General features: G+C 43.3%; 1 protein-coding gene across 7 annotated transcripts in view; it reads left to right on the top strand.

Moving 5' to 3' along the window:
* Window positions 1–15,434, top strand: part of MKNK1 (MAPK interacting serine/threonine kinase 1) — a 57,732-nt gene that overhangs the window by 16,965 nt on the left and 25,333 nt on the right. For 6 of the 7 annotated variants that reach the window (XM_042247493.1, XM_012132442.3, XM_012132109.3 and 3 more), the window contains exons 2-3: window positions 6,440–6,621; window positions 14,596–14,702. In XM_042247493.1, the coding sequence (XP_042103427.1) occupies window positions 14,687–14,702 (16 nt within the window). In that variant the 5' untranslated portion in view covers window positions 6,440–6,621; window positions 14,596–14,686. The remainder of the gene's footprint in view (window positions 1–6,439; window positions 6,622–14,595; window positions 14,703–15,434) is intronic. The other variant, XM_012132271.3, reaches the window with a different exon arrangement.

Below are 15,434 nucleotides of genomic sequence, written 5' to 3'. Positions count from 1 at the left end.
ATTGATATACAATTAAGTATTGGTTTTATAGAAGGTATATTTTTATGACCATTTCCCTACTGTCTTACTCTGATATGCCTTCTCTTTCTTTCCATTGTCCCATCAAGAAAATTTGAAACATAGTCATGCCTCATTTTATTGCACTTCGAAAATATTGTATTTCTTACATATTAAAGGTTTTTGGCAACTGTGTATTGTCAGATGAGGGTTAACATTTTTTAGCAATAAGTGTATTTTATTATTTCTAATTAATTTTAATAATATTAAATTGATTTAATTTAATGATTCATTTTAATTAAGGTATGTACATTGTTTTTTTAAGACATAATGCTATTGCCTACTTAATAGACTACCATATAGTATAGATATAACTTTTACATGCACCAAAAACCAAAGAATTTATGTGACTTGATTTATTGCAGTGATCTGGAACCAAACATGCAGTATCTCTGAGGTATGCCTGTACTAGATTGTTCCATCACAGGACTGCAAAGGACGATATGACAAAAAGTGCCAGTAGGTCAATTAATGTCAGTGGCTAAAAAAAAAAGAGTCAGTGACTCATTAGAAAAGTCTTACCTGACTTTTGTTTCACCCACCTGGTCTCCACAGCAAATAGGAACAGAGCTGCATGTTTATTTCCTTTTGCACAGCCTTCAACAAAAGTGCCTACCAGGAATTCCCTGGCAGTCCAGAGGACCCTGTGCTCTCACTGCTGAGGACCCTGGTCAGATTACAAAAATCCCGCAAACTGCGTAGCATGGCCCCAAAAAACAGTACTCAGCCAAACCCCTTTAATTCACTTGCCAAAAAGTACAGTGACAGTGTCTTTCGAAAAGTGCTGCTTGATTTGGTTTTTCTCTCTCCATCTTAAGCCCCTCTAGCCTGAACTTAAGCTGTTTCTTCTTTTTCCACTTTCCATGAATATGGAAAATTTCCCTCTGATTATAAGAGAGGATGAGATCAAGATTTTCTCATGAAAACCTTTTGTAGACTTAAAAACCAGAATCAAATTGGGCCTCCTCTTCTGGAGGCTAAACAGCCGTGTTTTCTTTTAGTTCACTATTAAAACATATTTTCTGTTGCTTGGATCACATTGCTCATGCTTTTCTTTCTTTTAGGTCTTTCTCCTTCTCAACAATGACCCAAACTGTGCTTAGTCTGCTAATAGGAGTCCAACTAAAGCAGTTTAAGGGCACAATAACTTCAGATATTTTCATTCATTCATTAACATTTATTGAATGTTTGCCCCATGTCAGGCACTGTGCTAGGGGTAGGGGACCCAGAGGTAAATCAGACAGTCTCTGCCCTGCGGCTAGTTCACAGTCTAGGGGGAGATGTGCAATAAAATGCTACAGGTACTATGACTGAGTTATGCACAAGTGTGGGAAGCTGGAAACTGTTCAGTGAAGTTAGGTAGAAACTGTCCATTTTGCCTGGGCTATAGATGAGGACTTCTGTAAGTTCAGTTCAGTTCAGTCGCTCAGTCGTGTCCGACTCTTTGCGACCCCATGAATCGCAGCACACCAGGCCTCCCTGTCCATCACCAACTCCCGGAGTTCACTCAGACTCACGTCCATCGAGTCAGTGATGCCAGCCAGCCATCTCATCCTCTGTCGTCCCCTTCTCCTCCTGCCCCCAGTCCCTCCCAGCATCAGAGTCTTTTCCAAGGAGTCAACTCTTCACATGAGGTGGCCAAAGTACTGGAGTCTCAGCTTTAGCATCATTCCTTCCAAAGAAATCCCAGGGCTGATCTCCTTTAGAATGGACTGATTGGATCTCCTTGCAGTCCAAGGGACTCTCAAGAGTCTTCTCCAACACCACAGTTCAAAAGCATCAATTCTTCAGTGCTCAGCTTTCTTCACAGTCCAACTCTCACATCCATACATGACCACTGGAAAAACCATAGCCTTGACTAGACGGACCTTTGTTGGCAAAGTAATGTCTCTGCTTTTGAATATGCTATCTAGGTTGGTCATAACTTTTCTTCCAAGGAGTAAGCGTCTTTTAATTTCATGGCTGAAGTCACCATCTGCAGTGATTTTGGAGCCCAAAAAAATAAAGTCTGACACTGTTTCCAATATTTCCCCATCTATTTGCCATGAAATGATGGGACCAGATGCCATGATCTTTGTTTTCTGAACATTGAGCTTTAAGCCAACTTTTTCACTCTCCTCTTTCAGTTTCATCAAGAAGCTTTTTAGTTCCTCTTCACTTTCTGCCATAAGGGTGGTGTCATCTGCATATCTGAGGTTATTGGTATTTCTCCCGGCAATCTTGATTCCAACTTGTGCTTCTTTCAGCCCAACGTTTCTCATGATGTACTCTGCATAGAAGTTAAATAAGCAGGGTGACAGTATACAGCCTTGACGTATTCCTTTTCCTATTTGGAACCAGTCTGTTGTTCCATGTCCAGTTCTAACTGTTGCTTCCTGACCTGCATATATGTTTCTCAAGAGGCAGGTCAGGTGGTCTCGTATTCCCATCTCTTTCAGAATTTTTCTGTAGAGGAGTCGTAAGATGTAATGCCGGAAGGGTGGGCTAGGGCAAGATTGTGGAGGCCCTGAGTGACAGCATGGGAGCTTGGTCATTCCAGAAGTAGTAAATACCCATTAGAAGAGTTGGAACAGGAAAGTGCCAGACTCAAATCTGGCTTTTTGGATCAAGGACAGAGATACCACAAGCTTATCTGTCTTATCTGCACCCCGACTGATGTTTTATGGGGGGAAATGTCTTATTTGTGTACTTGGTTTTTTTTCTCTAAAGCTTCTATAGAGAGACTAGTTTTTGAACTCTGAAAAAAATTCATTCTCTGTACAGCAGAAAATTCATGAATAATTGAGAGAGAGTTGGGTGCTTGACCTGTGTTAAGATCCGGTGGCAGGGCAGTCTGTGAGATTTGGCCCGGTCACATTTCACTCTTTCCCAGATGTATACCAGGAAGAGGTGCAGGAATGAGAAGAGGGTTCCAGGGCTCTTCTGGATATTTCATATGGAATGCTAAGAAGAGTCAGGTAGTATGAGAGTCAGAAGTTCTTTCTGAGGAGGAAAAGAGGCCCACTGGAATTTGGAATGGTGTCAGAAGGAATCAGGGCCAACCGGGCGCTCAGAATCCTGGGTCACGTGTCTGAAAACCTCCAAATACTGTCTCTGCCTTTGTACTTTGCTCTCAGTTTGTTCTCTTCTGCTGCCCAGTTGTGGTTTACAGAGTGGCTGGATGGCTTTCCAGAGTCACAGCTGATCTGAGGAAGCCATATCCCAAGCTAGAGTAACAATTACTATTTATTGAGTGCATACTATAAACCAGGCACAAAATCCCTGTCAGGTGGATGTTATTGCTCCCTTTTGATAGATGACGACAGTGAAACACAAGAGAGGTTAAATATTATGTCCAGGGTTACCTCATTATTACACGATAAGGCTAGACTCTGAATCTAGAACCTAATACCTCAAAAGCCCACTCACTTTCTCTCTCCCAAGCCATGAGTGGCTCCAAACAGAATAACATGAAAGTCCATAAAGGAATTGTGAAGACTGTTTTTACTTAGATCTACTAGAGGTAGAAATGAACAGGAATGTGTGTGTGTGTGTGTGTGTGTTGTGTGTGTGTGTGTAGAAGGATGGAGTTGGTGAGGAAAGGAAAGCTGGGGCAAACTATGGCCTACAGTCCATATCTGGCTCCACTTGTTTTTGTCTGGACTGCAAGCCATTTACATTTTTTAATGGTTGGGGAAAAGTTCAAGAGAAAATTAATATTTTGTGATAGAAAAATCATATAAAATTAAAACTTCAGCATCCATAAGTAAAGTCTTACTGAAATATAGCCACGCTCACTCATTTTCACATCATCTCTTGCTTCTTTTGCTCTGCAAGCGCAAAATTGAGTAGTTGTTGTGACAGAGGCCATGTGACACACAAAGTATAAAATATTGACTCTGGCCTTTTACAGAGAAAAATGGCCAACCCCTACTATAGGCAACAAGAAGGGACCAAGAGATTCAAGCCTATGGCAAGGCTGAAAGCAAAGAGTTAAAAGTCAAGGGTGTTCAAGGGTGTTCAAGGTTGTCCCTGGAAGCATTGTGCCCATAGGGAGAGGGAACATAACCTGAGCTTTTGTAGACCTTGGAAATAGTTTCCGTGGGCCACAGAGATTTGTTTGGGAATAAAATGCACAATAGGAAGGATTATTCTATGTGTTAATGTTCTCTTCTGAATAATAAAGAAATATTTTATGGATGAAATAATTCATTCAGATATTAACTGGAGCCCTTTTTTATGCCAGATACTACATTCAGTTCAGTTCAGTCGCTCAGTCGTGTCTGACTCTTTGCGACCCCATGAATCACAGCACACCAGGCCTCCCTGTCCATCACCAACTCCCGGAGTTCACTCAGACTCACGTCCATCGAGTCAGTGATGCCAGCCAGCCATCTCATCCTCTGTCGTCCCCTTCTCCTCCTGCCCCCAGTCCCTCCCAGCATCAGAGTCTTTTCCAAGGAGTCAACTCTTCACATGAGGTGGCCAGAGTACTGGAGTCTCAGCTTTAGCATCATTCCTTCCAAAGAAATCCCAGGGCTGATCTCCTTCAGAATGGACTGGTTGGATCTCCTTGCAGTCCAAGGGACTCTCAAGAGTCTTCTCCAACACCACAGTTCAAAAGCATCAATTCTTCGGTGCTCAGCTTTCTTCACAGTCCAACTCTCACATCCATACATGACCACAGGAAAAACCATAGCCTTGACTAGATGGACCTTTGTTGGCAAAATAATGTCTCTGCTTTTGAATATGCTATCTAGATTGGTCATAACTTTTCTTCCAAGGAGTAAGCGTCTTTTAATTTCATGGCTGAAGTCACCATCTGCAGTGATTTTGGAGCCCCAAAAAATAAAGTCTGACATTGTTTCCACTGTTTCCCCATCTATTTCCCATGAAGGGATGGGACCAGATGCCATGATCTTTGTTTTCTGAATGTTGAGCTTTAAGCCAACTTTTTCACTCTCCACTTTCACTTTCATCAAGAGGCTTTTTAGCTCCTCTTCACTTTCTGCCATAAGGGTGGTGTCATCTGCATATCTGATGTTATTGATATTTCTCCCGGCAATCTTGATTCCAGCTTGTGTTTCTTCCAGCGCAGCGTTTCTCATGATGTACTCTGCATAGAAGTTAAATAAGCAGGGTGACAATATACAGCCTTGACGTACTCCTTTTCCTATTTGGAACCAGTTTGTTGTTCCATGTCCCCTTGTAACTGTTGCTTCCTGACCTGCATATAGGTTTCTCAAGAGGCAGGTCAGGAAATACAAAGATGAAAAAGATACGTCCTTGCCTTTGAGGCGCTTATGGCCTCATGGGAGAGCCACGTGTGCATGAGGGGAGCCAACTCTAAGTATTACAATAGTAGATGTGCTTTCAATTCAGTGTTGAATGAAGTAGAAAAAAAGTTAGGGACTATTCCTATAATTTGTGGGACTGCTCTCAGTAATTTATAATGGGCCTGGAAGGATGAATGGGTGTTATTTTTCAAGGAACTACATACCAGGCTGAAGGAGAACCTGACCGTAGTAATAGTTGGAGCTTATAAGGTTGGAAGAGAAAGTAACATTAGAAATGATTTAAAGGTTCTGTGGCCGAGTGACTGGCAGGGTGATAATGTGATAGAGAAAAAGAGAAAGGAGGAAGGAGGTGGTAGCTGGGGGTTAGGGACAAGTCCAGTTTGGGACATGTGATTTGAGTTAATGATGAAACACATCCGGCTTCCAGTTAGGAAAACACTTTAGAAATGTTAGCACTACACTTTCAGAGCTTTTCTGTTGGGAAAAGGGGAAGTACATACTCAATGCATAGAGAAACTGACAAATCAACCTTGGCAGCTGATAAGTGGCACCATGAGATTAAAAATAGCAGTGGACGTTTGGAAAATGAAATCATCAGATGGAAAACCAGCAATAACAAGGCAATTGGCAGAAAACCTTGTTCCTGTTCGTGCCACCTGCCGTTCTCAGCATCTACTTTTCCTTTCTGACTCTTGCCTCCCCACTGTGAGTCTTAGACCTGACCACTGGGAGATGGACCCAGAGTTCATTCATCTCCAAATAAGTGGACAACAGAGCAGTGGCAGCCTTTACCTTCTACGTGAGGCTGTTCAGGCAACTAAGGTGTCCATATCTGTTATCCAGGTCCAGTTACTTCTTTTGGGGTCTGGAATGGCACAGTGGAAGCATAATTTGAAAACTTTAACCCAGACACTTGTTAAGTCAAAGCTTTGTGTCAGCATTTTAAATGCTCCAATGCCTGATTTTAAAGACTGGGGAAATCTCTGATTGCCTTGTGATTACCTACTTACTGGTATAACACAGATTTAGGGAATACAGGCTGATCTTTATCTTCTCTGGTCATTAAGTCAATATTTTTACATCCTTTCCATTTCTGCTTTCTGAAGGTTTTCATGCCAGATATGATGAAGCAGAGGCCGATGGAGAACTGAATGATGTCTGCTGTGCACAGAGGCCATTGAAACCTTTCCTGTAGCTGGAAAACAGCAGCCCCCTGACAGAAGCATTATTGCATTTGAAGTTTCAAGTTGACAGAGGATTCGCTTCACAGAGTTGGGCAGACCTATAGGTAAGATTGGATGCCCTTTTTACTTAGCTTTAGAAAAAAATCTGTTACATTTTGGCCACACTGGATGGTTCATAGGATCTTAGTTCCCCAACCAATGATCGAACCTGTGTCCCCTGCATTGGAAACTCAGTCTTAACCACTGGGCCTCCAGGGAAGTCCCTTACTTAACACTTTAGATTGCATCAGGTTAAAATTACAGATTTCCCTTCTATCTGAAAGTAGAACCTTCTGGTGAAACCTTCCTTAAGCTGAAATGGTGGTAAGCAATTATCTTAGGACACATCTTGCTAATGGATGCACAAAATAAATGGAGATCAAGCACAGATGCTCACAGATAGAATTCCAGGCTCCATGAGCTAGATGTCGAGTGTCGTTCCTAAGGAAGGAGTTCAGTGGTACCACTCTGCTCACGGTGCATGCTGCCATTATAACATTCAAAATGTGCTGAACTACGTTTTCACTTTTCATCCTTTCTCATAAAAAGGAAAACCTTCTTAGTATTTCTTGAAAATGAGTACATACTAAGAAAGGTCTTTCATAAAAGCAAAATGGCATAAAGAGAACTTTCCATAAGCGGTGTAGATCTGTATCTGATATTGCCAGAGGAAGGAATAAGTCAGTGACTTCAGTGTTCAGCTGGGCAACTGGGATTCGCTGGGCTCCTTGGCGCCCCTAAGACAGTTACTAAACAGGGAGAAGCACAAGAAGAAAATGGCAGAGAGGGTCATAAGGAAAACCATGCAGTAAATAAAACATTTATTTCCTAAAGGTAAAACAACTGTATCATGACAGAACAAAATCAAATACGACAGAACTATAAAAAATAAAATTCTGAACCGACTTAATTTCATTCTCCCCAAGTAACTGCTGTTAATAATGTTTTGAAATGTATCTTTTCAGGTTTTTAAAATAAATGTAACGTATCTGAGGACTTTTTGAAGGGTTCTGTATGACTTGCTGACCTGAGGTCTCCTCATGCCTCACAGTTATAACAGTGCCTCATTTGCTGATTGGTTTAGCTGTGGGCTAGGTGAGAATGGCTTTAGCCTGACCTGTGAGTTTTCCTACTTTGCTGCTATGTCACCCTCCTTTGGCTGAAGCTTGCCAGGGACACAGACTTCCCATCCCCAGTGAGCTGCCCTTGGTGGATTCTCCTCTTCTTTGATGGTACTGCTGTTCTTACATTACCCGACTTTGATTATGTAACATATATTGAGGTAACCCTCTGTGCCTGGTTCCATACAAGGCAGTGGGGACGGAGAGAAATTAGGTCCCATGCCTTCCTTTGAGGAGGGTAGTGGTCTTTGACTTCTCCTCCATCTCCAGTCACTGGGCAGGATCAGGACCAGCTTTGCCTCTGTGGCTTCACTCCCTCTCCCCATAACACCCCTCACCTCTTTTTCTTCCTTTCTGTCCCCACCTCAGCTACACACCTTCCCTACTCTCCTCCAGGTTACCTCAGCGTCACTCTGCCCTCCAGTCCCCCTCCAGCCTACAGTTTGTTCTGCCATCACAGCCAGTTTGATGGCCCTAAAGCAGCGGTCCCCAATCTTTTTGGCACCAGGGACTGATTTCTTGGAAGACAATTTTTCCATGGACTGGGGGGTGGTTTAGCGATGATTCAGGTGCATTACACATCTGTTGTGTACTTTATTTCTAATCTAATGCTGCCATTGATCTAACAGAAGGCCTGGAGGTTGGGGGCCCCTGTCCTAAAGCACAGCTCCAGGGGTGGCCAGTGCCTCCCCATTGCCTAGAACAGTGGTTCACAAATGTGTTTTGCAGACCCTGGGGAGCCCTGAAAACCTTTCAGGGTATCTACAAGGTCAAAGGGTATCTACAAGGTTTTCATAATAGTGCCAAGATGCTGTTTGTTGTTGCAGAGCAACAGCAGGCAAACTGCTGGTGCCTTCGCATAAATCCTGGCAGTGGCCCTGAACTGTACTCCCAGTCATTGTATTCTTGACCACTACACACTTAGAGTTTCGTTTTAAATACCATGTTTACTTAAATCTGTCCTTGATGAGGCAGTAGAAATCATTAATTTTACTGAATGTCGAGTACACAACTTTTTAATATTCCATATGACACAGTGAAAATGTTCAAAGCTCTCCTGCTGTATATCAAAGCACAACACTTGTATTGAGGAAAAGCACTTGTGAGATTGTTTGTGAATTGCAAGCTGAACTAGCCACTCTTCATTTTTTCATGAAAGAATAAATGACTAAAGGTTGGTGAGGCTGGAAAGTTGATGGGCACCAGATGTTGAAGGACCTTGTGGGCTGTATTAATAAGTTTGGGTGAGCTGACTTTGGCTTTTTATACTGTCCTGCTCACACAAATCCAGTCCTTCACTCCTGCTTGCTATTTTTTTTTAAATTGAGGCATAATCAACATACAACATTTTATTAGTTTCAGGTGTACAACATACTGATTTTATATTTGTGAAACAATCACCACAGTAAGTCTCATTAACATCTATCACTGTACACAGTTACAGAATTTTTGTGTGTGATGAGAATTTTAAAGCCCTACTCTTAGCAACTTTCAAACAGACCATACAGTATTATTAATATAGTTGTCCTGTGTTGTCCGTTAGTCGCTCAGTCATGTCTTTGTGACCCCATGTACTGTAGCCCACCAGGCTCCTCTGTCCATGGAATTCTCCAGGCAAGAATACTGAAATGGGTTGCCATTTCCTTCTCTAGGGGATCTTCCCAACCCAGGGATCAAACTTGACTCTTCAGCATTGCAGGCAGACTCTTTACTGACTGAACCACCCGGGAAGCCCTTGTAATTGCCACGCTGCACATTCTGTCCCATAACTTACTTATTTTATGACTAGAACTTTGTACCTTTTTACTCCTTGTACCCCCAGTTTCACCCACCCTTTACTTGCCACTTCTAGCAATGAGCAGTCTGTTCTCTTTTTTAAGATTTCACATATAAGTTACATTCACTGATCACATAGTATTTGTCTTTCTCTGTCTGACTTATTTCACTTAGCCTAATATCCTCAAGGACCATCCATATCATTGCAGATTGCAAGATGCCATTCTTTTTTATGGCTGAATACTATTCCACTGTGTGTATATATGTATGTGTGTGTGTATCTCACGCTCTTTTATCTGCCTGTCCATTAGTGGATACTTAGATTGTTTCCATATCTTGGCTGTTGTCAATAATGCTGCTGTGAGCATGAGGGAGCAGGTATCTTTTCAGGTTAATATTTTCATTTTCTTCAGAAAAATACCCAGGTATGGTCATATGGCAGTTCTCTTTTCCTGTTTACCATTTCTTAAGTACACATTCCCGTTATCCCCCCCACCTCCTCCACCTTTCCTGTTCTCATTCCTTTCACCAGGTGATGCAGTGACAGCTCTGAAGGCTACACGTGAGCCCAGAATCAGAACAGAGGAAGAAGATGGTCCTGAAACTAGACCTTTTGCCCCTGGGAATCTTACCATCCCCACCCTGTTTGAGGCCTGTTGTAACCCCACTGGCGCCTTAGTGGGCCTCATTGTAGTTGAGTGGTAGGCTGCAGTCTGCATAATGCCGCCCAGCCTCGCTGCACCCTGGACTCTGGGGCAAACCTGTGAAATACTGTCAACCCTTGGAATCACATTCACAGGCTCTCCTTTGATCAGGACAGGCTGATTTCACAAGGTGCTCCTTTCATCCATCATGTGTTAAATTTGACTTCCATTTGAGTGTGCCCTTTCCTTGATCTTGTCCCCTACATGATACCACCAGAAACCAAATCAACCAGCTAATCAGTCAGACAGAAGAACACAGTAGCTTTGTCCTGATATCAGAACTGCCATGGAATAATGTAGTTGGACTGGCTGGTAACTCATCCTGTAACAGGCCAAAACACAAAATACAAAACTGCCTCAGAGCAAGGGAGGGAAAACTTCTGGGTAGTTAGATTTTAGATTAATAGTGATAATGTGGTGAGTCATGACCTTGTTTTATGTAAGCTAGAGCCACCCAGTGTTTTTGACATCATAGTACACAGGAAAAGTGATGTTGTTCAGCTGGTGAGAGGATCAGTAGCTCACAGCACATCGGAGGGGAGACTCCATGCTAAGGTTTCTACATAAAAGCATTCTTGTCTGGCACCTGGCCAACTATGGCTGCTTGTCCCCTTCGGCCTTTCTGCATTCATGTTTAAATATACTGTAATAGTTAAAAGCTTGAATTCTGAGCCAGACTCTCTAGATTTAAATCCCAGCTCTGCCACTTACTAGCAGTATAATTGTGGCAGATTACTTAATCTGTTTGTACCCAGTTTCTTCATCTGTAAAATGTGTATAATAATTATACTTATCTTATAGAGTTCTAACAGTTGAGTCAGTCAGTTTATGTAAACTGTGGTATTTGTAGAATGCTTAGAACTTTGCCTGGCGTGTACTAAGCATCAAGTCAGTGTGGCGTGTGTACTGCTACCACTACTGTTACTACTGCTTCAGAGAAGGAAATGTTCCAGGCCAGGCTCCCCAGCTCCTCTTCCCTGCCTCATCCTCTGCCCAGATTCCTTAGTCCCAGCCTCTTCCTTAGGAGTGTCCATCGCCCTTCCTTTCATTTCCTCGGCTTCCTTTCATTTTCTTAGTTCTCCATTTGTTTGGGGGCCCTTAGCCAGCTGATGACTGAGAAGACAGCTGAATGGGTAGTTATCCTCAGCAGCTTACTGTCACCACTTCATTCTCTAGAAAGCTCCAGTGACTAAGGGAACTCCTCTCACAGGCTGGAAAGTGAATTATAGACCTTAACAAGAATTCTAGGGTAGGTGGGAGAGGAGCATGAACTAAGTTTGCCAAGCCGACTTAGCTAGCAAAGTCATGTTCTTGGGGAAGAATGATCATCTTTGGTGTCACATACCAGATGTTCGTGCTGGTTGATTCTCTCTAAGCTCTACCAAAACGTGGCGAACAGATCTGGTGCCTTTGGGGGCAGTGTGGCTCCTAAGACTTCGTGGAGAAATGACACAGTTCTGTCAGAAGCTGGGCCTTGAGGCCAGCTTGTGGGCTGAACAGTGGACGGGTACTTGCATGTCAGGAATATCTGTGGCTCTTGTAGTCCTATGGGGTAAGCCCCCTCAACCCATTTGTGCTCTGTGAGTTCTCTGGGCCCTCTCCACATGCAGGAACCAGGTTGGTGGTTGGATCGTATCTTTAACACCTACTACACTTCCACTTGATAATGTGTTTTACAAAGAAAGGAGACTATGCATCCCTTCTCTTATTTTAATGGAGAAAGCAAGATAAACTTAATGCCAAGACATAGAAACACATAAACTGGTGGTGGTGGTGATACTTTGATGGTGAGACAGCGTATGATCTGCGTCTGCTGACCCCTTCAACTAGCTTATCACCACTTCCCCACATCCTCTGCATTCCAGCCAGCCTGAACAACTTGCATGGCACCAGCCGGCCACGCAGCCTCTTCTGCAGGCCTTAGCACGTGTACCTCCTCTCTCTCTCTCCCCAGCCCCCGCCTGGCTGGTTCTTGCTCATCCTTCAGGTGTCAGCTTAGCTGTCCCTTCCTCTAGTGACCAAACTGACATAAATGCCTGTCTTTTGCTCCACAGCACCTGGCACTCCCCTGTCATAGTACTTATCCCATTGAATTGAAATGGTTTTAAATTCCAGTGGATTTAAATTCCATCAGGGTAGAGACTGTGTCTTCTCTTGTGTTCTCATTGTCTAGCTCTGGACAGCCAGTAGGTGCCCAGTAAATATAGTATTTGTTGAATGAATAAGTCAGCAGTGCTTTCACTTCTCGTTTTTCATTTGATCCTCACAAAATTCTTGTTGATGTAGAGAGCCGGGGGTCTTACTCTGGCCTTGTTTTGTATATAAAGAAGCTGATCCTCAGAGAAGCTAAGCAATTTACCAAAGCTCACACAATGTGAAGAGCCAGGACTTAAAAGGGTGTATCTCAGACACAGGTGTTCAATGCATTATTTTAGAGTTGTTTTTTTTTTTTCACAAAGTTTTTCCTTTTAAAAAAATAGTATTTATAAAGATAAAAATTAAAATGGTATTTGTTGTTTTTCATAATGACAAAAATGATATATTCAAGGCACCAGAATTCCTGAAATGTTTTTTTTCCCCCGTCTAGTGTTGAATTTCAGTATAAAGAAATCTAGGTATAATTTGTAAAGCTGTACAGACTAAATTCAAATGTATGTTAGAGAAATATTATTGTATATTTTGTTGAAAAATAAAAACTTGACTGAAACAGTAATAGCACTAAATAAAATAGTAAACATCATTGATACCATTTGGAGAATACTGAAAAATATAAAGAAAATAAAAATCACCCCATCACACAGAGAAAACTGCTATAGACCAGACATAACCTGGACTTGAAAGGGCAGCACTGAGTAGATAATTTGGCTTCCCTCATGACTCAGATAGCAAAGAATCTGCCCATGATGCAGGAGAGCTGGGTTCAAACGCTGGGTTGAGAAGATCTAGAGACGGGAGTGGCGACCCACTCCAGTATTCTTGCCTGGAGAATCCCATGGACAGAGGAGCCTGGCAGGCTCATAGAGTCACAAAAAATCAGACACAACTGAGCAGCTAGCACACACAGATAATTTAACCTCTGAGCCTCAGTTTCCTCACTTGAAATATGGTGAAGTACTTGCCTTTGGCGATTATTGCGAGAGTTAGAGATAATGTATGTGAAATACCTGTGCTTGGTGCACCATCAACACTCTTTCAGACTGTCGTAGTTTAACACTTGTACGTATTTCTGTCTAGTCTTTCTCCTCTGTGTTTGTGCATACAGACTTGTGCTTACACATGGTTTTTGAAACACCTCTATCTTATGTAAAACACTGGATCCTCAGCATTGCTGGAAAGGGCAGGTATTATTCTTAAGCCTAATCTGTAGATGAGGAAACTGGCACTTTGAAGAGGCAAAGTAACTTGGTCTTGGTGCTACATCTGGTAATATCTGAACTGAACTGTTACTAGGTCTCCCGACGCCAAGCCCACACGCCTTTCCTGTCAGCAGTGTGCTTCCTCTCCAGCTCCACCTCCACTGGTACATGAGCAGTGGACCCCTAAGCCTCGCCCAAGAGGAAAGCAAGGGCTGGGGGCAGTGAAGTGCTAGCTGAGGTCTGTCTTCAGGCTAGGAAGTGAAGGAAGTGCTGGCACATCAGCTGATCGTGTAGCAGAGACAAGGCTTCTTCCTAGAAAGTTAAGGGCCTTTCAGTCAGGGGGCTTTGTTGAGAAGGAGTGTTTCAGGGAACTCAGTGAATGGATTCTCTGTGCTGCCTACAGGGCAAAGGTGTCCCTGTATTTCTTTCAGTGTGTGCACTTGGCACATAGAGGGCCTGGTGACAGGCCTGCACCTAAGCCCAAGGGTGTATGTCCTCTCATGTCATTTTTACTTCAGTACACATTTTCTGATGCCTGGTATGCATCTGACTGCACCATGATTTACTTAGAAGACACAGGGGTGAGCAGGTGAAGACAGCTCTGGCCTTTAGGACGCTGGAGAGAGCTCAAGGCCCAGTAGCCCCGGTGCTCTAGCATTAGTGCTAGCAGGGTGTTTGGAAGCAGTGGCTGGAGGACCCTACACAGTACAGTACAGGAATCTCTTTGCATAGATTTCCAAAGTATTTGTGAAGACCTTAAGTTATTATAAGAGAGAGGAGACTTTTGAGCTGGGCTTTGATGGCTGAGAGGAGTTCTTAGGCCAAGGAAAGGAGGTGAGCCAAGGACCAGCTTGATTGTGGAGCCTCGCCCCCTGAGGAAGCCTTTATCAAATGATTACACACATAATAAACGAAGGTCCCAAGAGAGTGTATGGACAGGCTCCAGGTAAAGAGCTTTCGGCCCTTTGGTAAGATGATGACACATCCCATCCCACTTCCTGCCCGACCCACCCCCCACTGTAAACAGGGAAGTTAAATATGTTTTTTCACTTCACTGCCTTCCTACATTTTTTTCTTCCTAGTTTCAAAAACAACTCTCCTTCAACAAGTTCTGTTTCCAAGGAAAGTCTTAACCATCTGTCCCTTCTGGCATACCCTCTTCCATTGGAATCCATGCAGAATAGACCAGGTACTCTATCTTTTTGTGTGCGAAGCCATAAAATCTTATATCGCATGTGTGGCTGTGCTCAGAGGTATGCTGCTTCCACGAGAGGCTCCCTCAGCCCTGCTGTGGTGAAAACCAAGTATAAATTGCGACTAACAGGGTTTTCTAGCTAGAGTCATAAGTATGTCTGAGCGTCCCCCGTGAACTATAACGCCGCCAGCTCTCTTGCTGCGCCTCTCCATTGCTGCCTTTGGGCTGTTTCGCTTGTCCTTCAGCCCTCCTTCAGAGCGTGGACAGGGGAAGGAAAAAGAGAAGTGAATCCCAGATCTGTCCACTCTGCACTTGGCTCACAGTGCTAGTGAGAAAATAGATGTGGGGCCGGGTGGGAGGGGGCTTGCCATTGGACTGCACACAAGGGCAGGGCAAGAGGGACAGTGGTCCCTCCTCAGCCTGCTGTCCCCTTGGCCAGTGCCCCCTTCCTGGGGTCTTGAAGACAAGTGACCCTGTGTTTTATTTCTGTAGAATTTCTCACTATGTTGGGCATCTCTTTTCCTTTTAGTCTCCCTTGGAGGGAGGGTGGATCTTGGGGTGCTAATGTTTAAGTTTGGTTCTTTGAATTCATAGCATGTTGCAGTCCCCAGATACATCTTGTGCTTAAAGCTGTCAGCTAGAGTAGTAGAGATCCTTTGTGGATTCCTTTTCTTCACGTGTTCATCTGTGCTCTAAAATGTAAATGAAAGTCTGCTGTCAGCAGAT

This window comes from Ovis aries, chromosome 1 (genome assembly GCF_016772045.2).
Source record: "Ovis aries strain OAR_USU_Benz2616 breed Rambouillet chromosome 1, ARS-UI_Ramb_v3.0, whole genome shotgun sequence".
Taxonomy (NCBI): Eukaryota; Metazoa; Chordata; class Mammalia; order Artiodactyla; family Bovidae; genus Ovis; species Ovis aries.
The sequence above is the reverse complement of the archived record's forward strand: the minus strand, read 5'-3'. Positions and strand labels throughout refer to the sequence as shown.